Source organism: Marmota marmota, unplaced genomic scaffold (genome assembly GCF_001458135.2).
Source record: "Marmota marmota marmota unplaced genomic scaffold, marMar, whole genome shotgun sequence".
Lineage (NCBI taxonomy): Eukaryota > Metazoa > Chordata > Mammalia > Rodentia > Sciuridae > Marmota > Marmota marmota.
The window spans coordinates 22,841,789-22,868,899 of NW_026000240.1; the positions used below are offsets into that span (position 1 = coordinate 22,841,789).

Sequence of the window (27,111 nt, forward strand, 5' to 3'; positions counted from 1 at the left end):
CCACTGGTGATGAACAATTCTAAACAGGTTGTGAACAGAATTAGTGCTAGATTACCTCCACCCAACTGAGAAGACAAACTGGCACAGTGCCAAGTAGAGATTACCGGGGAGTGTTGTCTATGGGCTGATGATGCGAGTGATTTCATCAGAGGCAGTAAGTTTATTACCTATCACTGCTCTTCTGAACAACCCTTTTCAGACATTCTTTCAAAGATTCCAACCTGAATCGCCCATTTTATGGGGACTTGTCATATAATAATGAAATCTGAGGTCCAGTAGCTATAAAGATCAGGGTTAGATGCAGAGTTAAGTGATAAGCAATAAATATTGATGGATCCTAATACAAAAGTCTGCATGAAAAAGTTAAGCTCTAAAGCAAAAAAGTCATAAGCTGTAATAAAATTGACAGGTGGAGTTGGAACCAAATGAAACGAATCATTCACTAAAAATCTAGGCACGAATGTTTATGAAATCATATATAATTTACAAAGTAGGGTCTTCTGTTATTCCTGCCTTTAATATTCACAAGCTCTGCTATTCAAGAGTGACCTTAATGATCCACAATGAAATAATTTATAATATCATTCAACGAGAATTTTAAGTCATATTTTCTGTCATGCCAGCATGTGTGTTACTTAGCTAACAAGGGAACTTAGCCAACTGTACAAACATCTGCATCTCAAAAAAGTTTTTCTATTTTAAAATGTAGCATTTTATAATAGAAACTATATGCTAACAAAGTACTCCCAACCATCTTGCAGGAAACATCTAAGACCCACTGTATTTCTAATCACCATTAAAACAGAAAGTAGAGGGGCTGGGGTTGTAGCTCAGCAGTAGAGCACTTGCCTAGCATGTGTGAGGCACTGAGTTTAATCCTCAGTACCACATTAAAAATAAATAAATTAATTAAATAAAGGTATTATGTCCATCTACAACTAAAAAAAAAATTTTAAAACCCAGAAAGTAGAAAAAAGTATAACCATTTTATTCATAACTAAAATCAGTACTGTTGAGGCTAAAAGTAAAGAGATATTTAATGGGAGTCTACCAGGAATCACTACAACCGAGTCGGAGCCTACATAGTATGTTCATTACTCCCACTGCCTGTCAAGCAGAACATTCCTTGGATATTAGTCAGTAATGACATAATTGTGTATAACCTAGTCAAGAAAACAATAGGGACAGAATAGGCAGATATGAAACATTAAAACTGAAAAGCTTTATGAATTAAATTAAGGAAAGTATAATTTCTAAACTACAAAACCCTCATTGAACACATAAATATGGAAACATGTTACATGAAACTTAGCACAGAAGCAAGTTACAGAATAAAATGTATAATACATTAATTTGTAAAAACAACCTCAATACACACATAAATATGTACACACACACACACACACACACAGCCATATATTCACCAAAAATTGATAGAAGTTATCTTTAGTAAGGATTTTGGGTTTTTGCTTTCTTTTTTTGCTTTAAAATTTCAGAGCTTTACTATCAATCTAGATATTCAAAGTTTCTACTACTGTACTACTGTTAGTAAAGAAAAATGTTAGTAAAGAAAAATGAACAAAAGTGTCAAATTATTTGAGGCTACTTTTCAATTGTTAGGAAAACAAATCTATAAACATTTTAGAAAAATTTAGTCTTCTTGGCTATCTCATGCAAAAATTTCAGTTTTACTTGTATTTGTCATCATTTTATAGGCCTGAATTATAGAAAATGAAGCCCTTTTTTTTTGAGGGGACAGTTATGAGTCCAGAAAAATATAATATTATCTACCCTCGCTTGAGGCCAAGAACAGTGGCCAAGAATAGACATCTGATGCAGTTCTGATCAATGGAACAGAAAGAGCAGTTGTGGTGGGCTATCATAAATCTTTTTTGGGGAAAAGCCTCGGATTATTTCCAATCTATTTAAAATTCCACTATAGTAGAATAGTGGATTAGAACTATAAGGGAAAAAAATGACATGAACAACATATTTACAAGAGATTGAGAGTATAAAATAACTATCTTTTAACATTTTTTAAAGATAGAAAGCAAAGTGGAAAATCCAGAAGGTAACTGGGAATTATAAAATGAATCAAATGAACAATTTAGAACCAGTCAATAGCCAGAATGAAGACATATTTAGATTAAACACAGTTGAAAAGAGGATTGGTAAAATGTGAGACAGGTCAGTCAGTAGAAAATACTGAGTCACAATGAAGCACAGAAAAGAAGAAAAGCATAAGAGATATATATGAAACACAGTTAATTAGTGTACTATTAGTGTAATTGGAATTCTAGTAGAGAAAGAACAGGCTAGAAAAAAAGTGGATAGAGATAATTGCCTGGGATTGCTCGAAACTTGATAAAAGGCATCAAGTTACAGATTCAAGAAATCCTAGGATCACACAATAGGATAAACATAAAGAAAACTACAACTAGGGGCTGGGGATGTGGCTCAAGTGGTAGTGCGCTCGCCTGGCATGCGTGCAGCCCAGGTTCGATCCTCAGCACCACATACAAACAAAGATGTTGTGTCCGCCGAAAACTAAAAAATAAATATTAAAAAATTCTCTCTCTCTCTCAAAAAAAAAAGAAAGAAAGAAAACTACAACTAGGCACAGCACAGTAAGACTGGTAAGAACTGATTGTACAGTGCTACCCCAGTATGGTGGAGCACACCTGTAATCCCAGCAGCTCAGAAGCCTAAGGCAGGAGGACAGGGAGTTCAAAGGCAGCCTCAGCAACTTACCAAGGTGCTAAACAACTTAGCAGATCCTGTCTCTAAATAAAATACAAAAAAGGGCTGAGGAAGGGGCTCAATGGTTAAATACCTCTGGGTTCAATCCCTGGAACAATAATAAAGAAAGAAAGTCCTAAAAGCAACTACAGAAAACAGACATTACCTACAAAGAACAGTAAGACTCTGACATGGAACCACAGCATGTTTGATGATGAACATGCAATGGTGATTTAGTACTCAAATGCTTTTTTTTATTATTTAATCTCCTGAGGGAAGTTCAATGAGGCACTTTTCACCTATGTCAAGAAATGTTGGAAGATAAAGTACGTGGCACTGTATTGTATATATCTTTTTTTTTTTTTAAGATGGATACAATATCTTTATTTTATTTGTTTATTTTATGTGGTGTCGGAGATGGAACCAATGCCTTACGCACGCCAGGCAAGCACTCTACCACTGAGCCACAACCCCAGCCCCTGTCTTGTATATTTCTAGTTTAAAATAAAACAAATTTCTAGGAGGTATTATTTTATGTGAATTTCATAGCATTAATTATTATGTTAGGCTGATATATTTTAAATTATATTCCTTTGTATTAAGGAGCATTTTTAGGAATTCATATTACTCTGATACTATCTGAAGATTTAATATTTTTGTTTGCTAACTTTATTATTTCAATTAATTTTACAAAAATTTCACATAGAAATATCTGTGATCATTTCAACTTTACATTATGTATATTCTGGGAGCCATATAGAATTACATGTAAAATTCCGCATACAGTTTGGGGAAACTCAGATGAAGAGAGGCATTTGGGCAAAGTACAATATATGCATTTAAAATTCTCTCAAGTCTAAACATTTTTAAGTTACAAATCACTAAATTTTAACAACCATTTCCACATAAAAGAACTGTTTCAAGTGGTCAGAAAAAAGAAATATGAGGAGAGGAACATCAAAACTTCTGGATTTGTAATAGTTTTTTTTTAAAGACAGGGTTCTCATTATGTTGTCCAGGCTGGTATTAAATTCGTTGGCTCACGTGATCCACCTGCCTCAGCCTCCCAAGGAGCTCCTCCCAGGATAACGATAACAGGCATGTGCCACCACACCTAGTGAATAGGATGTTTTTATATATACAAATTACCTCTGTAAGTAATTTTAAACATAATTCCTGTCATAAAAAGCAAAATAAAGGTTTTACCTACTTCTTATATTAGTGGTAGTTCTTTACAGTAGGATTTGTTTTCTCCTTAAGTATTTATTATGATGCAGGATGACTCATTCCTTTGTTATTTACATATACAAATTTATAAATAAAGTTTAAAAAACCCTGCAATAATAAACTATGCTTTTATATTCATTATGTCTTAACTGTTTTAAGAAACTAGTATATGAATTACTAGCTATAATCACTGCATTTTGTTTTAAATACTTGTCTAAACAGATAAAGCAGAGACCATGTTTAAAAAATGATAAAACAATCAAAAGCTTATGGCATGATCCAGAAATTCAAGTTAAGCTTGTTGGAAAAGACTCAGCAACTTAAGTAACTGCATCAAAAGGATATGACTGACATTACATCTAGATTCTGCTTGTGTGAGACAAACTCAATTAACAAAAGCAGTAAACTCTCAATATGGAAGATATGGCTTAATCAGTCTAATGTAAAGCATGTTCTTTATCATAGTACCTAATAGTAAAGAATGGAAAAATACGTAGATTTTTGTGAGTTCCAGGACCTAATGGCCAAGAGCATGGCTGCAGATCACCGAAACAAAAGAGGACTTACAGAAAGCACCACACATCACATATGTGGCAATCAATATGGAAAAAGAATATCACCTGAAGTAGACTGGTGACCAGGACCAGAAACAAAGGGAAAGAATCCTTCAAATTTAAGGAAGTGTTGTCCCAGAATCAAAATCTGTTTAAAGATCAAATAAGAGTACTGAAAAGTGTCCATTAGACATAGTGATATGATGTCACAGATAATGAGAGCCATTTGTGCTTTCCCTCTAATCACTGTGGAGTCTGAAGGCAAAACAGAGCAGCATGAAGAAAATGGTTCAACCCAGAGGGGAAAACTATAAAAGGTAGAAGAATCAAGTCAAGAAAAGACATTGTTTAAGCAGAAAAATTCACTCATGAAACACTACCATTCATTTGAAAATAAAATGGAAAATAATTATTAACATTAGAGTTATAAAGCATCTAAGTGAAATTCAAGGTAGACGTTAAATTCTTAATTTTTCAACTATTTTGTAATAAAACCCACCTTACTACTATGAGGATATTTTCATTTGAAGGCTAAATTATGTTTCTACATGCTACTTTCCTAGAACTTCGCAAAAAATAGAATCCTTTATACTAAAACTTTCATTTCAAATATGATCCTCAGGCAATAAGTTAGCAAGTATTCTGGGTACAAATGCCAATGAGTGGCAAAGCTAGAAGATCAAACATCTCCCCCTTCTGAGGTAGAGATGCCAATCATTCCCTCCACCCAAACCCTCCTTTTTTGGGGGGGAGGGTGTACTGAGGATCTGAACCCAGAGATGCTTTACTACTAAGCTACATTTCCAACCCTTAATTTTTTGAGACAGGTCTCACTAAGTTGCTCAGGGTCTTGCTAAATTGCTGTGGCTGACCTAAATCTTGTGATCCGTCTGTCTCAGCCTCCCAATTCAGGGATTGCAGGTGTAGCCACCATGCCGGACCCAAACCACTTTCTTAAGGAGCAAAGCCCTAAAATGTATTGCCCTCCAATGCTTTTCCTCTAACCATATCAAATTAGACTTCAGTGGACATCTGACCCAAATCTGTCCAATTCTATGAATTGCTAAATCTGATCTTCAAGAGTTAGGAGGCTATATGGTCACATGGATTAAATCTATAAACAGGAGAATAGATTTACAGAGAAGCAGAGGAACAGACATATAGTCTCAATGGATATACAAGAATACAATGGAATCTTGATGTTTTTCCCTTTCCTTTTCATTAGAAAGAGAAAACATTAACTATTCACTCTTCAAAATCAAAGGAGGGGCTGGGGTTGTAGCTCAGTGGCAGAGTGCTTGCTCCCTACCTGTGGGACACTGGGTTAGATCCTCAGTACCACATAAAAATAAACAAACAAAATAGATGTTGTGTTCACATGTAAACACACGTGAAAGGAAAAAAAAAAAAACCTAAACAGTGAATAGCTGTACTCAATGAGCACAGTGGGTATGTAAGTAGGAAGAAATGAATCAGGAGTCTCAGTTCCCGCGTGCCTCTTACAGTGTTATTAAGTGGAGGTCTATGGTTTAACAATATAGTACATATTTTTCATTCCACCATGGCCCCAAATGTAAGCCAACTGTTTTATGTGGTGGTCAATAAAAACCAAACCATTCTAGTATACTTTATGAGAAATTAAAGTCTTTTCAAAAACAATTTTAATTTATATCAATTTTTTCTATTCTGCTATTGTCATAACCTAACCTCCACTTAAGATACAGCCTCTCTGCAAATGCTTGATAACTCTCTTACTCAAGGTAGCCATAGTGACATTCCTATAATTACATTTCAAGAAGCTCACTAGGAGATTCCTCAGAAAACTTAGAATGGAACCCCCATTTGACCCAGTTATCCCACTCTTTGGCATATAACCAAAGGACTTAAAATCAGCATACTATAGTGACATGGCCACATCAATGTTTATAGCAGCTTAATTCACAATAGCTATGCTATGGAATTAACCTAGGTGCCCTTTAACAGTTAGATAAATAAAATGTGTGTGTGTGTGTATATATAAATGTATAGAAAATACACACACACACACACACACACACACATATATATATATACACACACACATACACACAGGGAATATTACTCAGCCATAAACAAGAATGGAGTTATGGCATTTGCCGATAAATGGATGGAACTGGAGACTATCATGCTAAATGAGATAATCCAATCCCCCCCAAAAAAACCCAAAGGCCAAATGTTCTCTCTGATATGTAGATGCTAACACATAATGTGGGGAGAATGGAAGTTCCTTGGATTAGACAAAGGGGAAAGACAGGGATGGGAATAGGAAAGATAGTAGAATGCATAGGCTATTACTTTCCTATGTTCATATATGAATACACAACCACTGTAACTTCATACCATTACAACCATAAGAATGGGAAGTTATATTCCATGTATGTGTAATATGTTAAAATACATTCTACTGTCATGTATATCTAAAAAGAACAAATTTTAAAAAAAGAAAAAGAGAGAAAGAACTGGATTCAGACCATGGCAAAACAAACAAATAAACAAAAACCCAAAACAGAAAAACTCCCTAGGAACTTCCCAATGCCCCTTCCCTTTTTCTCTGAGCTAATTACTTTTTAAGTCCTGGGGACTGAATGCCAATCATGGCGCCCTCTTACCACTGAGCCAGATCACCAGCTCTTTTTCAAATTTTATTTTAAGAACAGGACTCACTATTGCCCAGGCTGAGCCTCAAACTTGTGATCCTCCTACATTAGCCTCCCAAGTAGCTGTGATTACCAGAACACACCACTGTACAATGCTTATTTGAGCTAATTTGAGTAGGCTTCTATTCTATTTTTAGATGCTACCTAAGTAACTCTCCTAATCTGCTAAAGACTTTTTATGACTAACAGTACAGAGTATTAAAAGGTCAGAAAGACTGTAGTTAGGAGTATTAGAATCAGACAGATCTCTGTTGAAATCACAGCTTCATCATTTAGTAGTTCTGTGACTGTAGAGAAGTCATTTTAATCTCTGTGAATTCCATTCACCTTATCTGTAAAATGGAGGTATTATTACCTACCTCATAATGTTACTGTAAAGATTAAATGAGATAACATATATTAAATACTTGGTACCATGTTTGGTATATAATGATATAGTTATATAAAAGTAATTATTAGAATCCTTGCCAAACTCAGTCTATCTCATAGCTTTCTCCTACTGTCCTCATCAATTGCTCTTACTTTTTCCGAATATTTTTTTGTAAAGTTTACATAAGCAAGCAAACTTAAAACAAAACAACCAACAACTGGGATCTGTATTAATCAAGGGCTACTTTTCTATCTTTTCTAGACTCACAAAGTTAACTTCAATATTCCCAGTTCAGTTTTTGGCCAGCACAATAATATTCCCAATGGCACCATATTAATATGAAAAGTATTATGCATCCCTTCTACTTCCTAACATACTCTTCCTTCTAAAATCTATTTTAAATAGCAGGTAACTCTTGCTAGCTAATTATCATTTAAGACAAAAATGACAGCAAAGGTTAGCAACCCATAGTCATGAAAATAACCTGTAGCAAATTTAAAATGTGAATATGATATCTAATAGGTAAATGTTGCTTCTAGAATCTTTATGTTTCAGAGATGAGTTTTATATATATAACCATGTCCCAGTATTAACCTCTAATAACTATCTCTAAGAGTTATACTATAGAGATTTCTACTTTTTCAGAACTGGAGCCCTAAATCCTTTAGAAAATTTATACTGGTTAAAACAACACTTATTGAACTAAATCTTAAAATAATCCTCAAATATCATTTCAGACAAAATTTTCAAAGCCACTTCTAGTCTTCTGTTAAAACTATTAGAAAAATTTACATTATACCAAAAGTGTATAATGGTGGGTTGTCTATGAAAAAGGTGTTAAATTGGATATGAAAAACTAAAAGTAAAAGCTGGTATTTTAATGTAAAATTTTCATATATGAAAATATGCTTTCTGTAAAGGCACATTATATAATAGCCACCAGACTGATGGTAACATTTTATATTTGTATAGCAATTAACAGTTTTTAAAGTACTCTTCCACCCAATTCTTAAAACCATATAAGTCAAACATGATGACTTTTCCCATTTTACAGAAATTAATTTCAACATCATTAAAGTAACCACATATAAACACTAGAACCTAAATTTTCTGACTTCTAATTTAAGCCATTTCCACTTACTCATATTGATTCTCACCTGGATCATTAACATCCCTGTATAATTGGTATGTGGATAATACTTATAGTCAAATGGAAAGAAAAGAGTATTAAAATGAGGTAGAGTAGATAAAACCGGGGAAGAGTCAGTTGTATTCTGTATTTAAGCAGGGGTTTTGTACACAAATGCTTAGTTTTTTTGAGAATCTAATCAGAGAATGCTTGAAAGGTTATGAGGAAATAGAGCACAGGCACTTTATTTGCAAATTATCTGTGGGTGTGCATGCAGCACTTTTTTCTTGTCTTAAAACTTCTGTTTGAGTCACAGTGGCAAATTATAACTTCTTTTAGAGAAGATGAATCCTGTTTGCAGTTATGCCCTCGGGAAATGATTTCACAATCCTTACCATATTTTATAAATAAATAGGTTTACAAAATTTTCCCTTTAGATAGAAATAACAATTTCTAAGACAGAGCAACTCAAATTTTCCAGAAGGAAATAGAAACTTCAGCTATGTGGTTAAAAGATAGATCTCTACTCGTATAGAATCTGCAAAAGCCCTCTTATTTTGACAAAACAAAAGAAGGGATTAAAAGGAGTAATGATACCCTTTCAAATAAAAAAAGAGGTGAACAACAGGAAGGGTGGGTATGGGAATGAAGGCTCTACATGGTGGGCTCAGGCATAGTTAAAATGAATAACATTTTCCCCGAGTCTAGTTTATTAGAGAGTGAACAGAGTATCCCGATGAGAATGAATAAAATCACAGACTTCCAAGGTCAGAGTTAATAAAGCATAACTTTCCTCTTCTTTAAAAAAAATTAATACTTTGCTTCTGTTTACGTGAACAGCAGAACTAAGGCAGGAAAAAAAATATGTGCTCCCTAACATAATCTCCCTGAACCCACACATTTGCATACACTTGTGCATTATTTTTGAATAAACATGCCACAGCCATTTCCTTTCAGCTCTACCTTCCCCACAGCTCTATATTACTCAAAGGTCTGTAATATCTGGTGTTAGAATTTACAATAAAGTATCACAAACTCTAACTAAATGAGCCAGCATAATCCATTTCATTTGCACTTATTTTCTATGTGTGACAATCTCTTGCATTTCTTAAGACTTAATATTTACCTGAACCTCTGAATTGGAATCAACAGGCTGTAGTGAAAACCAAGTTTCTTTGCCACTATGATTACACAAGTCTTCTTTTTTGATGGCTACTTTTCCTATAAAAAATAAGTAAAACAATGAGATAACATATGTTGCATGATCCTAAGATTCATTAGCACTGTCATATAAAATACTTTATAGAAAACATTTTAGAGTTATTTGCACCTATGATATAAAACAGTATGTTTTTATAAAGCTTCCTATGTCTAAAGAATGAAGAAGCGTCCCACTCCTCCTTGCCCCTTCTCAGATCCTTCTCTGGGTCTTTCTGTCCAATCTCCTGACTTGACAAAAACTCAGTTGTATTTACATGCAATTGCATTTTGTAGTTACTCAGATTGACACTCTTACCCATAGTACATTCAGTATAAAAAGCGATGTAAAATGGCAGTGCAAACTAATCTTCCCATCTATTCAGTACTATATGTGAACTATGTGTTCAGGTCAATTTTGAGCAGATATAACTGCATATAGTAATAGATTATAAGTACCAATTAAGTGAAAAGGAAAAACAATATATATCACTAACAAAAGTGAAAACTATGCTATTGTTAAAAACTTACTTTACTGAAACTCCACTGCTTCAATACATACAAAAATCAAAGCAGTTCCCTAAAGAGTTTCTATCTCAGGAAAAACCCAACGCAATGAACAAAGTAATATGAGAGGAAGAAACAAGAAATGTTCTTATTATAATAAAGTATTTGCCATGGTGGTATAAAGCATTTCCTTCCTCAATTCAAGTTTTAAGAAGTAGACACAGTTTTGCATATGACTAACAATTTATTCTAAGATTCTACTCAAAAGCTTCAACAAAGGACACGTACTAAAGTTAAAAGCAGCTCACTTTCTTTCATTTTTTTCAAATAAAAATTTTCACTTTACGTGTCTTAATTATACTTCATCTTTGCACTTATGACATACTTTGGTCTTTTAGTTCAACATTTGAAAACTTTAAGAAAATGGTAAAGAAATTCTGATGCCAGATACATCAATTATTGTATATTAAGTAAAAAGTATATAAAAATAAATACAGAACGTATGCTTAAAATACTTTTCTGGAAGTAAATAGTGGTGACTATACAACTTTATAAGTATAATAAAACCCACTACATTGTATACTTTTATTTTCATTTTAAAATATTTTATTTTTAAATAATTACAAACTTAGTGGCTAGGATTGTGGCTCAGCAGTAGAGCACTTGCCTAGCACACGTGAGACCCTGGGTTCGATCCTCAGTACCATATAAAAATAAATAAATTAAACAAAGATATTGTGTCCAACTTAAAAAAAAAATAATTACAAACTTGGAGAAAAAAAGTTGCAAGATCAGTACAAAAATTTTCATATTCATTACCCAAATTCCCTAAATATTAATATTTTACCATGTTTCTCTCCCCCTTTCTTTCTGCTATATATGTATGATTCCTTTTCTGAATCACTGAAAAACAAGTTGTAAATGTGATATATATATTTAAAGGGTAAATTTAAAGGCTCGTGAGTTATATCTTAATAAAGCTGTTATTAAAACTTTTTAATCATTTTACAGTTTTTGATAAGCTTATCTTCCCATTTATGAGTTGAAACTCAAGCTCTAAAGACCACCTACTTATGTGCAATTTTAAGAAAAATATTAAAATACACAACTAGATTTATTATAGTGGCAACTGTATGAATACTACTATACAGAGGATACCTTTTGAATATTTATAAGCTATATCTATTAACACATGAAAGTTTTAAAATGTAATATTTTAAAATTAATAAATGGGCCCTAGTCAGTATAAATTTTTCCAATCTTTAAAATAAAGTTTGGGAGGAAATCTCATGTGACAATTAAAATCTTTATGTGAATACACAGCATTTATAATTCATTCAAATCTCGTAGTAAATAGCACTAGGAAGATAAAGCTTTTTTTCTTTTTTTGTGAAATTTTAGATAGAAATAATGAGAAAACAGAAATTTTCCTACTACTGAATTAAGAGCCAAGTATGAAATTCAGGCATTGATTGAAATATCCATATATTCCTTATACTGTTAAATGAATTTATGTTAAGAGCTAAATCAGCTGGGCACAGTGGCACAGGCCTATAATCCCAGCACCTTGGGAGGCTGAGGCAGCATGACCACAAGTTCAAAGCCAGCCTCAGCAAAAACAAAGTGCTAAGCAACTCAGTGAGACCCTGTCTCTAAATAAAATACAAAATAGGGCTGGAGATGTGGCTCAGTGCTTAAGTGGCCCTGAGTTCAATCCCTGGTATCCACCCACCCAAAAAAAAAAGAGCTAAATCATACAAGTCTTGGGTTTTGTTTTTGTTTTTTTTGGATAATATGGAATTCCTAGCAAAATAATAAAATACCAGGAATAGGTAGGATACAAAATTATGACAAAGTATTCAATATTGTATGCCACAAATGATTATTATAATAGTTCCAATTACCACTGATTCCACATCAGATAAATAAATTTAAAGGCGATGCATAATAGCTTGATACTTTGAAAAAATAATAACGTACACATAGATATAGATCTATATATCTGTTGAAGTGCTTACCTTTGGGAAACCACTCCCTGCTGCTTTTAAGAATTTTTGTAGCTAAGCTATCTTTGTAATCCTTTCTCCACAAAAAAGAACAGATAATATCTCACATATATATATATATATTTTTTTGGTGCTGGGAACCAAACTCAGGGCCTTGTACATTCTAAGCTAGTGCTCTACCAGTGAGCTATATCCCCAGCTCTGCCATACGATTTTAAGAGCATTTACCTACCATTCAGAAACTCACTGGCAGAGTGTTGGTAAGGACCTCTATTCTACAACTCCCTTAATTTCTAGTTTTAAATGTAATTTTTGAATATTTATGTAGATGTATATATTATGTGTTCATATGATATAACCTAAGTACCAAATTTAAGAGAGTTCTAAAACAAATTTTACTTAGAAGTTTAGATGTTGACCAATTCATTCCCTCATTCTACATATAGCCACACTGACAATGTGTTTAAATGATGATTTGATTTCCATGCTCCCTCAACCAGTCTATTTAACTAACAATGCTTTTAAAAACTGTAGGAATCCACCTGTCCTATTTATGACTAACAACTCAGATCACTGGAAATACATCTTCTCCATAACAGGTGGCGTTCCAAAAGAGAATCCTTATAGGTCCAACACTCCAGAAATAAATATCCTCTTCCTCCTACTCGATATCTGATATAGCATGATACTCATTGTCACTAAAGAGTCGAATGGTTCTTGTCCTATGAGAGGAAAACTCTTCTCTGACTAGTTGCATAAATAAGCCACTTGTAAGCTGAAAAGAACTTGCAGTGTTATTGCCAGATCTTATTCTTAAGTTCCTAAGATGTCAGTTTCTGATAATATAAAGATTTAGTTGCATGAGGCTAGTTGGCCTGAGGAAGGAGGAAAAAAGAGCACATGATCTCAAGAAGCCAGAAATTATTATATAAAAATGCTAGATGAAAATAAAGAAAAATATTGTAAGTCATTAGGTAGCAGGAAACCTACAAGTTTCAGCACTTTATTAGGCAATATGACATGTGAAAAAGAAATACATGCCATTAGCACTAGGGAATAAAACAGGTAAAGGGGAGTAGGGAATGAAAGAAAAAAAAGGGGGGAGAGTAAATGGGAAGGAAGTACAGGGTGTAGAGAGAAATAAGAGGTTAAGTTTCTGAAACATAAGACAAAAAAAAAAATCACTATTCTGATTTGTCATTTTGTGGTATCATTAAACTGGCAGGCATTAACCATAAAAGACAAGGCAGTGTATGTAATACAGAGAAAAAGCACTGAACTCAAAAGCCAGAAACTTCCTTAACAGGTAGAGGACATCATCACCATTTTGCAAATAAGAAAAGATGAACAATATTTAGAAATGCCTACTAACACATGTTGAAGCCAGATTTCAGAGCCAATCTTACCTGTTGATGTTCCTTGTGACACAGGTATCAAGTCTGTTACTTATTAGCTGTGTAGTCATGAGTTAATTATTTGAACTCTTTATATCTGATTTGCCTCCTCTGTATCAGAAATGACTTTCAGCTCTTAAAAACTATTCTTACTTCCAAAGATTGTTTTAGTTTAGGGTTTATTATTAAAAATAGTAACTCATTATTTCACTAACCATGAACTCACCAACCTCAAAAAGAAAGAAAGAAAAATCATCCAAGAACTTCTCAACAAATCATTTAAAGGTATTATTTCATTTCCCCACTGTCCTGAGAAACTACAGACAGAACTTAAAACTGAACACACACACCGGATACTCCATTAGTTCCTCAAAAAGTCAGACAAGGAGAGGAAACACAAAAGTAAATTAAGGAACTGTGGGCAAAGGAACCACCTCTGTCTCTAAATTTAAAAAGTATTCTTAACTTTGCAATACAACTTTTAAGCAACATTTTCTTGCCATCAGTAGATAGTAATTATCCTTGGGGCCCATTTTTAGTCACAATATAGTCTTAGAAATTTCAACCTGATATACATCCTGTTCCTACTTGGGCACTAGCAGAAATGCTGAAAGAGTAGATAAAAGTAGTAATAAGTGGAACTGCCTATACAAGATGAAACAGGACAAAAGGACTGAATAAATTCTGGCAGATAGTCAACAAGAGCAATTCAGAGACAAAGGCAGCACTTAGAAGCCTTACTGTATGGAATTTAGGTGGATGCATTTTGGTCTCTGAGGTAGACCAGACTGGTATGTTAGTGTCTTCAAATAAATCATGCTTTCTGGTATCTAGGCCATTGTGTATTCCCCTCCAGCACTGACTCTGGGACTGGTTATGTGACTTGCTTTAGCCAATGGAACATCAGCAAACATAATGCAAGCAGAGGCTTAATAAGCACCTGTGCAGTAGCACTTGACCTCTTGGAACCCAGAGACCATGTGGAGAGTAAGAGCCAGCTAATAATAATTAGCACAGACAGCCAGTCAGACCATCCAGCACCAGCACCAGTCAACCTTCCAGATAACTTTACATTAGCAATTCCAAATGAGATCAGCAGAACTACTTCACTGAGTGAAGTCCAAACTAAGATCCCATAAGATCATGAACAAATATATGGTTGCTATATTAAGCCATTAAATATCAGCTGGTTTGTATGTAGTAAGAGATAACTGATATAGTACCTATACAAACACAAAATGTTGCCACAAGCAAATTCTAAATAGTAGATCTGACTTAAGAGCTAAATGCCAACAGAAATTACCATTCAAAGAGTTGGAAAAGACCTTAACTATTTTAAACCCAGCCTTATTTTATAGATGAACCAGGCTTACAAAAGTGACTTGTTAAAAGGTTACAGAGTCAGTGACAGAGTTATGATTGGAATTCAGGTCTCCTACATCCTAGTGAAATACTCTTTGTACAGTTCTGAGCCAAGGGGTAAGGGGGGCGGGGGGGCGCTGCCAACATCTACTAAGATATCCACAACTTACTTGAATTTCCTTGAACAATAATTTCCTTGAAAAATTCCCTTAAAAAATAAAATATCTAGAATATGAGGAGGTAAAATACACGTTTTAATATTAAAATACTCTTTAGAAATAAAAATATATGCTTTAAGTGTTTTTCTCCTTTTTATTCTTTTCAAGAAAAGATGACACTATATATTAGGAAAATATATCACTGTAAAAGAGGACTTAACTTTACAACTGCCTTTTTGTAGCATATATCCTAGGTCTCAAGTTTTGAATTAATCCACAATCTATTTTTTGCACCAACTATTTCCTGACACATCAAGATGCCCAATATGATAAATTATGCCCTGCACTGATAATAATTATTACTTTAGGGACAGGGACTGCAAGAGGGCAGTAATCAAAAATAATTATGAAAAAAAAATTCATTAAGGGTTGGAGGTAGAGCTCAGTGGTAACAGCTTGCCTTGCATGTGTGAGGCCCTGAGTTCAATCCCTAGCACTGTAAGGGAAAAAAAAAAAAAAAAGCTGAAAAATTAATTTAGCATTTTTTTTTTAAGTTTTTCCTTTTATTTTTATTCCAGTAGATTTTATCATTTAAGGTCTTAAATCTTTTTTAGTTTTTAAATTTTTTAAATTATTTGTCTTTTTTTATGTAACATCTTAAAATTTTTTTCTGATTAGTTTTATATGACAGCAGAATGCATTTCATTTCATTGTACAAAAAGAGAGTACAACTTTTCATTTTTCTGGTTGTACACGATGTAGAGTCACACCATTTGTGGAATCATACAAGTGCCTAGGGTAATTATGTCCACTTCATTCCATCATCTTACCTACCCCCATACTCCCTCCCCTCCCCGCTCTTCTTTGCCAGATCCAAAGTACCTCCATTCTTCCCATTCCCCCATCCCCATTATGAATCAGCATCCACTTATCAAAGAGAACATTTGGCTTTTGTTTTTTTGGGATTGGTTTACTTCGCTTCGAATGATATTCTCCAACTCCATCCATTTACCTGCAAATGCCATAATTTTATTCTCTTAATTAGTATTCTCTATAATGACCTGATTTTTAAAAAATTTTACAAAAACAAGTTCTAATAGCTCAAATAAAAAAATTATGAGTTACTAACAAAAAGAAAGTATGTTAAACTAGAAAAATGTTAAAAATTTGTAATTAAAATGGGGATATACTGTTTTTACTTTAATATTAATTTTTCTATATGGAAAAATAAACTTCCCACTAAATGTATAAATTTTATCCCTCCCTTAACAAGAAATAAACATTTAAGAAAAAAATCCTCAAGCCAACAGTTATGGGATTGTTGACACCACTCCATAAAGAATTAATTTTGACTGAAAATTATTTTACTTAAAATTGATTTTTATGTCAAAAATAAATACCAAAGGCAACTTTCAGAAATCGTAATTATAAACTTCAACTGAAGGACTTTTCTAAAATCTATACATAGGTTTTATTATATGTAAAGGAACAAAAGAAATCACTAAACACTTTCTTAAAGAGGTATCATGATGGTCAAAGTTATGTACTATTCTCAAGGGTTTTAATAACTACCAACAGCTTCAATTCAATCCTTGCCTCCTCTACCTCTCTAGATTGCTGACATGAAAAGATCTGCTGCCTCCTCTTCTCTCTTCCTGCTTTCTAATAATGCTTTATCACTGTTCACGGAAGCCTCTGTATCCCTGAAACCCTTCTTAATCTGCTCCCAGGTAATTTCACTCATCCCAGCACAGCCTTCAAGTATCACTTAATGATGACAGCTCTCAAATCTGTGGTTCCACCTCTTTTCCTTAAGCTTCAAATCTGTATTTCCAGCTGTCAACCAACATGTTCACCAAGACATTCCCCAGTTAACCAGTTTAATTTGTTTAAAACCAAAATCTCTTCTCCTTTTTTCACCATCCCCCCTAAATTAACGATTTCCTTATGTCCCCTATCTCAGTTAATGAAAGCCATAGAAACAACAACATCATTTAAAACTCTTCTCCTTCTTACATCCTCATTAGTCCCTTGGTCATTAAGTCCTTTGTGAAACCTCTCAAGTACATTCTCTCATTCACATTTCATTTAATAACAGATTCCTCATTGGTCTCCACATGCCAATCTCTCCTATTCTAAATCAACACGTTTCTATTGCCTACAACTTCCAAACTAGAAAGTCAACATATAAAGATTACATAAAGTGTTAAGAGATTCAAAATCATTGTTTTCAGGATAAAGTCCAAGCTCCTTAGTATAAATGTGGAACAAGTTTTAGGATCCATCACAGTTTGGCCCCAGTTTATACTCTTAGCTTTACCTGCTGTCACCTGTCTGTGTAAGTTATATACTAAATCAAGATACACTACAAATATAAAGTTCACTTTCCCTCTCTGCTTCTGCCAATTCCTATCACTTTGTAACTGTTCTTTTCCTACCCAAGTAGTCTCTCTTAATCCTCCACCAAACAACCTATTCTCCCTTCTATGCTCCCCAAGTACTTTGTTTATACCACCATTAGAATACAGTCTGAAATGAAGTTCAGAATGCTCTGAAATCTGAAATATTTTGAGCATTAACATGACATTCAAAGAGTTTCAAATTTTGAAGCATTTCAGATTTGGATTTTCAAATTAGGAACACTCAACCAGGAAAGTCTATGTAAAACTCCAAAATATGAAACACTTCTGGTCCCAAGCATTCCAGATAGAGAATATACAACCTATAATATTAGTATTAAAGTCTTCCCCTCTGATAGCATGAAGGCACTCTGAGTCTTTCATCTTAAAAGTCCCATCTTTTGTATGCCTCACATAGTATCTTAATAAATATTTATTTAATTGGATTGAGCATGGTGTCTTAGGGGTGATCTATAAATAAGGGGTTGCTAGAAATGGAAGAATACATGTAAGTCAAGAAGTAGTCAGGTGGGCGGGCTGGGGATGTGGCTCAAGCAGTAACGCGCTCGCCTGGCATGCGTGCGGCCTGGGTTCGATCCTCAGCACTATATACAAACAAAGATGTTGTGTCCGGCGAAAACTAGAAAAATAAATAAAAATTCTCTCTCTCTCTCTCTCTTTAAAAAAAAAAGAAGTAGTAGTAGTAGTCAGGTGGGCAAAGACATTTAAGAAAATAAAACACCATGAAAATGTCTTTTCCTTGGCTTTCCAAGTTGAATAAACAACCAAAAGTCAAGGTGACAAAAACTAAGACAATACTTTCTGGAGAGAGAAAAGGTATTTGGAATGTATATAACTGACAAAAGCTAACCTTTCTAACAAATAAGAATATTTAAGAATAAAGTAAAGAATTCCAACCAAAAAAAAAAAAATTAGGTAAAAGAACAATTAATTCACAGGAAAAAATGTAAAAAGTCAATAAATATTTGAAAAACACCTCAAATTCCTTGAGAATCAGAAAAAAAAAACACGTTAAAATGTAAAAAGTATTATTTTCACCTATCATATTGGCAATGTCTTCCCAATGATAGTATCCAAGAATGTCCAGGGTACGGTAAAATGGTTAGGCCCAAAGCATGCTTGGGGAAATATAAGTTAGTACAATATTTCTGAAGGCCAATTGTAGAAATTTATAAAGGAAATGTTTAAAATGTTCATACCCTCTGACCCAATATTTTCACTTCTGAAATTGAGCCTAACAAAAAAAGAGACATGCCAAAATTTATGCAAAAGGATATTTGTTTATAGTAACAGCATTCAAAAAGCCAAAAATCTGGAAACATAAAATGTTCACCAACAAAGAGAGTGGTTCAAACAACACATTTTCTCACAAAGTATTTTATACAGCAAATATTTTTGTAAAATATGACACAGAAAGGATCATTAGATGATACTGAGTAAAAAAGAGAAAAAAATCAACAATGTAATACTATAAATGCACAAAATAAAGAATTGAGAAAAATATGCCAATTTATTATCTGTAAGTTATTCTAGGGCAGTCACTATCAGTCACTAAAAACATGTTAATAATTTTATAAGTAAGAAAACTGTATTATTTCTAAAAGTTATTTGATTTGCTTAGAAATAACTTTGGCAAACTTCAAAAAAGGTTTGTCAGAAAAATCTGGAAGCTAAACTAGGGAGCTCTTTCAAAAAATTAAGTAGTAAGCACAGGGTGAACAGAGAATATTTGTTAGAGAGTTCACGAGCAAAAGCTGAGAGACACTAGAAGTCAGTTAAAAGGACAAAGTCAGATAAACAATTTTTTAAGCTACAGGAGATTTGAACGTGTTTCAATCAGTAAGGAAGAGTGAAATTCAGGGAACAAAGAAGAAAGAGGATAAAACATGTAAATTAGGCATCTACCATTATTAATACACGCTGACAGTGATACAATGACCATAAATGTGACACACAATGGAGCCAGTTTCTGTCAACTATTTAATATATTTAGTGGTCACCAACACAATCAGGGAGAAAATGTATAATTAAAGTGAATTATTACCCTATTCGAAAAACCTCAAAAAGCATATGTTTTTTATAGATGGATCAATACTGACTGCATAAAATCATTTCAGTAAAAACATTATTTAAACCATTCAGCAAATACTTTTTGAACATTTACTAAGTACAGCACTCTGTGAGATCATCCCTACCCTCTTAAGTACCACATTTAGTTTAACTAAAGAATCTAGATACTAAATGACAAACTAAGGAATAAGCATGAGTACTATGAAAAGAGAACTGTGGGTAGTATGGAAACATGATATACTGACTAGGGGACCAACAGAGCTTTCTTGAGGAAGTGTCATATAAGCTAAACACATAAATTAAAAGTCAAATTCAGGGGCTGGGGTTACAGCTCAGTGGTAGAGCACTTGCCTACCATGTATGAGGAACTGGGTTCGATCCTTAGCACCACATATTAATAAATAAAGGTATTTTGTCCATCTATAAATAAAAACTTATAAAAAGAGAGAGCATGATCTCTGTCTTTTAAAAAAAAGTCAAATTCAGAAGTAAACAGTGTAGACAACAGGATTAGAAAGTTGAGCATATATTATTTTGGAGTTTTAACACTTTACACTTACAGAAAGAATGAATATAAACACCAATTTTGTGATGAAAAATAATTATGAAGAGTACCTACCTATACGAAGGTCTCGTTGTAAAACATTCTTATCATAAACATAGAAAGACAAATACTGAAAAGTTCGTGGAATCTCAAAGTAAAATTCTTCACTGAAAAATGGACTAGAAAGAAAAGGGGAAAAAGCATATTACTTCAAATAATATCAAATGACTAAATAACTTAGTACTATCACTAACAATAGTACTATTAATACTCAAAATATATTGCCTTCAATAAAATCAATGAAAATTACATACAAATTCCACTGAAAAGTGTGGGAAGCCATTCTCCCACATATTTGAGTTACCTCCCTGGCTGGGTGAGAGGCGCTTAGACAACTGTGTCAGAGCCTTCCCCACCCTGTCCCAGGTGCGAGGGCTTGTCCGTGTGGAGGTGTGCCTGGCCACTGACACAAAGACCAATCACTGACCCTGACCTTGGAATGCTGCCCCCCTCTACCTTCATTGGATGGGATTTTCCCTTGAATTTTTTGTTCCCCAATAAAAGCTCACTCCCTGGCGTGCTCTTCCTCTCTCGCTAGCCTCTTGTGTAAACCTCGCCACCGCATTAGGTGGTTGGAGGCGGGAGCTAGGAGAAGCCGTCTCTGGAGCTGGGCATTAAAGGTAAAGAGAGTATGTCTCTTTAATTTTAAAACTCACTAGTTAATTTCTATGCTTCGAACCTCTTTTACGAAGCTCGCGTGCTGGTCGCGTGGCAAAAGTGGCGCCCAACGTGGGGCATTTTAAATTGACTAGGTTGAGTTAAGGAAAGCGCTATAGAAATAAGGAATTGGTGACATTTTTGGGGTCACAGAAGTACCAGGCAGGTACTGAAGCAAAGGAGACGTTAAAATTATTAATAATGGGAAATTCGACTTCTACTGATAAGGACATGTACTTGACTATTTTAGAGACAATAATTAATCAGAAAAAGAAAGCAAATAAAAAAGACTCAGTTGCTACAATTCTTAAAGGTTGTAGGTGAATTTTGCCCTTGGTTTTGTGACCAAGATTCACCAAATTTACATACCTGGGACAGGGTGGGGAAGGCTCTGACACAGTTGTCTAAGCGCCTCTCACCTAGCCAGGAAGGTAACTCAAATCACGTGGGAGAATGGCTTCCCACAGAAAAGAACTTTAAAAACCTCAAAATAATTATCAATGCTAAGTTTCAACCAAATTCTTTACAAACCAAGTTGAACTTAGAGGACTTCAGTTGCCAGGATGAGTTCTAAACAAAGAGCTTTTCAGAAGTCCTGTGGACAAAAGATATAGTAATCACCTGGGGTCATGATAACCTAAAGTGGACTTATTATATGAGAGCTGAGAACATACACACCACCACCAGTGTTCAAGATATGTAAATATGTAAAGTTGTATTAATCACAATAATACATACCACCTAAAGCAAGTAACATTATATAAAGTCTTACTTTTATATTTTAAAAGATGAAACAGGCTATTTTAAAATCAACTTTATTGAGGTATAAATTACATACAATAACCTCCAATTTAAAGTCAAGACTAATGACTTTGGATATATTTATAAGCTTGTGTAGACTTTTCCCCTCCAATCAAAATAATCTAATTTCCCCAGAAAGCTCACTTTTGCCCCTCTGCAGTTACCCCATCACACCTACCACAAACAATCAGGGATCTGATTCCTATCACTATAGCTCTGTTCTAGAATTTCATATAAATATAACCATACAGTATGTACTCTTGTAGCCTGCTTCTGTCACTCAGTTTAATGTCTGTGAGGCTTTTTTCCATGTTGTTATATAGAGTAGTTCATTTGCTTTAACTGCTGTGAAATATTCCATTGTGTTCCACACTCCATTCTCCTAGTAATGTATGTCATTTGAGTTTTTTCCAGTTTGGGCTATTAAAAATAAAGCTGCTCTGAGCATTTTTGTACAAAACATTTTCTAGACATAAACTTTCAATTCTGCCGATAAGTAACAGAGAGTAAAATTCCTGAGTTAAAGGGCAGATTAAACAATGTAACCTGTGAGAACTGTCAAACTACCTTCCAAAGTAGTTGTACAATTTTACCCTCCTCACTAGCAACATATGAGCATTCCAGTTGCTATAGATCAACTGACAGTCTTTAATTTTAGCTATTTTAGTGAATGTGACATTAGAAATTTATATACCTGTGTAATCTCTATCCTAATCAATATATAAAACATTTCTCTCTCCCCAGAAATTTCTCTTGCACCCTTCTGCAATCACCTCCATCATATTGACACTGTCAACCAAAGTTCTATCACTACAGATTATGTTATAGAATGTATAGTAACAGAAATGGTTTAAAACTGCATTTTCTTAATGAAGAATTATGTTAAATATCTTTTAACATGCTTCTTGGCCATTTGCATATCATCTTTTTTAAAATAAATATGTAAGATTTTTCATATTTTCAATGGTTGTCTTCTTAATGAATTAAGAGTTTTTGCTTTGTTTTTGTCAGGATATTTTCTCCCAGGTGTGACTTATCAATTTTTTTTGACAGTCACTTTTGAATAGGCACTTCTAATTTTGATGAAGCCTAATTTCTTTTATAATGCCTTTTGCATCCTAAGAAAATTTTACCTACCGCAAAGTTGCAAGGTTTTCTCCTATTAAACAGCTAATTTTTATAAGTTCATTTTAAGAATATTATTTTGTTGGGCTGGGGTTGTAGCTTAAGAGGTAGAGCACTCGCCTAGCAAGCGTGAGGCACTGGGTTCGATCCTCAGCACTACATAAAAATAAAAAATAAAGATACTGTGTTCACCTATAACTAAAAAATTAATATATTTTTAAAATTTTTTTAAAAAATGTTATTTTGTTATATTTAAATGCCTCTATGAAGATATGAATCTCTGAAATCCTAGTAGATATCTTTTCTCATGAACACTTCTTTCTTGAGAATGTTTAAATAACAAAATGATTGGTTAAAAATATCACCATGAAATGCAATATCATCAGACTGTCATAATTAAATGAGAAGCAGAAATGCAAAGTAAAATACTACTACAGAAGTCATTCTTATATTGTCCAGAAAATGGCTGACATGGGTCTTTAGTTGTTATGAAGTCCAGTTAAATTTTGCATTACAATTTTCACTTCAAATGTAACCAATTTTCCATATTTTTATTGGTGCATTATAGTTGTTCATAATGGTGCAATTTGTTATTATACATTCATACATACACACAAGATAACACCATAATTTGGTCAATATCAGTCCTCAGTATCTTCCCTTTCTGCAACCAACTTTTTAAAGTTGGTCTGTCAAAGTAACTAGAGTCTTTTAATTAGTCTCAACATAAAAAAAAAAAAATCAATGCAAAAACAGCTAATAGGTAAAGGTGACATGTGTCCATGTTTGTCTTTGTATTATTTTAAAGAATAATAGAGAATTTCCTTTACATAGCACATATTTACACATCTAAAGTCAAATAAGAACAGAATTACTATGTTATTTGTATTGTTGTAGCATGAAAATCTCAACAACCTAGCCTCCACATTTGATTGCCCACATCTTTATATAATTCATTACTTAATTGATGCATTTGAAGAAAATTTTCCAACAAGGTTGAAGCACCAGTAATGTGCTGCTACTGTTTAAATACTACCTCTTTCTTCAAAGGATTTGAATATTGCCAACTAGCCGGGCTGGCAACCTGAGCTGGGTTCACAAGAGCTGGCTGTACCAATAACTTAAGAAAATGGCCAAAGAAGCATGCAACACACAGAAATACCTTTTGCTTGCGGGAATCAGGGAGACAGCTCTCAACCTTAAGGGTTCATTGAAAAAAGAGAGAGCACGTCTGAGAAGTCTCTATATTTATTTTTATGTGGTGCTGAAGATCAAACCCAGGCCCTCACATGTGCCAGGCAAGCACTCTACCTCTTAGCCACAACCCCAGCCCAAGAATCCTCTATTTATTGGGGAGAAAGACATTCAAGAAAGTTAAACCCAAATAAGACAAGGGATTAGGTTTCAGGAGGTTGCTTGGTGATGTCTCATAGTCTGCAGATTTGACTGACATCTAGGAAAGCCAAATCCATCTCAGGTGCTGTGTGGGATCAAAGGCAAAGCAAGTGAAAAGGACACATATGTTGCATAGCTCAGTCAGAGAAGCAATACCAGTCCAGTCCCCTCATGTGCTGAAATGCTCACAGCTCACACGCACAGCCCATGGCTAGCTTCCAACATCTGAACTACTTTTACCTTATCTCTTACTTCAGATCCTTTTGGGCTGCAAAGTATTTTTGGTTTCATATAATACCTTTTCTATGAAAAACTCAACAGATATAAATGACATAAAGGGAAACTTTAGAGGAAAAAAGGCAAGTATAAAGGGAAAAAAGATATGCAAAAAAGTATCAAACTCTTACCTATATACATAAACTATAATATCCAGAACCTATAAAAGATCTAAATAGTACCTAGTGACTTTCAGCTTAACAGTTTATCACAATATCCATAAGCACTAAGAACAATGAAATGAAAACAAGGTGAGCAAGGGTTTTTACTACAAATTCTTTTGTCCTAGTCCACAAGGAAAAATTCTAGAGGATGTCCAAAATCCCAGAAGCATCTAATCTAGTTATATCAAAATTGCCTAAGGTAAGTACTGCTAGCCTGAAATTATATTCCAAGTTGCTATGCAACTAGAAAAATGAGGATTAAAAAAAACCAAAAAACTAATTTCACCATTTCCCCTACACAAATATTCAGAAAAGGTTAAAAAAAAAAGCTAATTTTAGTTACTCATTTATAAGGCTACATACTAGAAACTACTACAGTATCCAATTTATGAACAGTTACAAACTATTTTCCTATAATATTACTGATCACTGTGTAATATGAAATTAGTGTACATTTAAGTAACAAATAAAAATTTAAATACCATTAGTTTTGCTTCTTTCTTTGATATATGAAAAATTACTCCGCCTTTGAGTAACTCAGTTTTCATTATTTATGAATATAAAACAAATATATTTATAAATTTATATTTACAAATATAAAGAATACCAAAATTCTAACACAAGAGGGACAGCTGACTTGTAACTAAAGATTTGAAGTATATTACTGCAAATCTTTTTGGGCTACTTAGTTATTTTCAGTTCTATATATTACCTTTCCTACGAAGAACTCAGTATATATTCAAAATTATAGAAAATGAAAATAAAATGTAAAGGCAAACTTCAAAGAGAAAAAAAGGCAAGTAAAAAAAAAAGGTATGAAAAAAAGTATTAAAAGACATCTCTGAAATACAATTGATCTGAAATACAATTCACATAATTTATGGCATGCAACATATCATCTACCACATGCTTATTTCAACAAGTCCCTGTACCCTTGTTTTAATCCTTATTTCTGAATAAGTCTGCATCTTTCTAGCACTGCTATGTACCAGAATCATGTCACAAATACTGCTAAGAGCAGAGGTGGCACATTCTCATTTTACAAATCAGAATTTACTGTGATAGTCTTAAAGTGTAATTACACTTTCAAAGATGAAAAATCTACCTAAGAGTCCATTCCTTGATAATGTACTGCTAATTTAACTAACAATATATGAACTTTAAGAAGTAATTTAATTTATTCTTTAGAGAAATAAAATAATGTGCTCTGAGGAAAGTTAAAATAAATGGGCAAAATTTAACCTAGAAAACAAGACTAAAATATAACAGTTGTTTTCAAAAACTTGAAAGACCGCCAAATGAAAGACAGACTAAATTCGTTTCCCAGTAATCCAACATATAGAATTAGGTACAATTTAAAAGAAAAATATATTTGAGATAATAAGAAGCCACATGGATGAATACATAAATAAACAGAATCCAGCAAGTTACTGGCATATAGTTGGTTCTCATTGTAATAATCATTAACCAACTAAACATAAAAGCTTTCTAGGAGTCAGAATAGTTCAAAGACCAAATGAGATACTTAGGAGGCAATGAACTCCCTGGTCACTGGAACATTGCTAAGCAAATGCCATAATATCACCTATCAAAGCCATGGTCAAGAAGATGCTAAGCATAAGGTGGTTAGTCTGCTCAATGAACATTCAGGCTCTTTCAAATTCTTAGATTCTGTAACTCTAAAAGTAAATTCATAATGTAAAAAAAAAAAATTCAAAGTGCAAAATATAAAAGTTTCAAATGAAGACAGTCTTCTTGGTGAATATAATCTGGAAAACATACACATTGATCAATCAATATATATCTTCTAAATGATAATTTCCAATTTTTCTACCAACCTTAAAGATTTTTCAACAACTTGGGTACGATAAACTTCTTCCTGGTCCAAATTTATAGTACAAAAGCAATCTCTCATCTTGTTGGGTCCAAGATATGGCAATAAATTTTTTGCTTCACCTGTTGGTACAAAAATTAAAATTGGTATTACACATCACCAGCTGCTTCACAGTAAGACTTATATACAACAAATTCAATCTGACAGAATAGGTTGTATGTAAAACAGGAAAACAGAACTAGTGATTAGAGAAAGATCAACTTGTTCTAATAGAGACTGCTAAGACCGAAGGGAGAGGCTCTGTGTTAAGGGACATGTGAGATCATATTACATCACTGCATCTCTGTCCCTATAAAAAGGCAATTCCCCTACTTGTGTTCTCCATCCTATCCCACTGTATTACCACCTCAAGGAATTTAATCAATA

The 27,111-nt window shown here is 33.7% G+C and overlaps 1 protein-coding gene across 1 annotated transcript in view; it reads right to left on the minus strand.

Moving 5' to 3' along the window:
• The window catches only part of Rasa2 (RAS p21 protein activator 2), an 88,625-nt gene extending 61,797 nt beyond the window's left edge, over positions 1 to 26,828 (minus strand). The window contains exons 1-3 of the mRNA XM_048794508.1: positions 26,690 to 26,828; positions 20,449 to 20,552; positions 9,842 to 9,936 (exon numbers count right to left, since the gene is read on the minus strand). Of these exons, the coding sequence (XP_048650465.1) occupies positions 9,842 to 9,936; positions 20,449 to 20,552; positions 26,690 to 26,766 (276 nt within the window). The 5' untranslated portion in view covers positions 26,767 to 26,828. The remainder of the gene's footprint in view (positions 1 to 9,841; positions 9,937 to 20,448; positions 20,553 to 26,689) is intronic.
• Between the last annotated feature and the right edge of the window lie 283 nt (positions 26,829 to 27,111).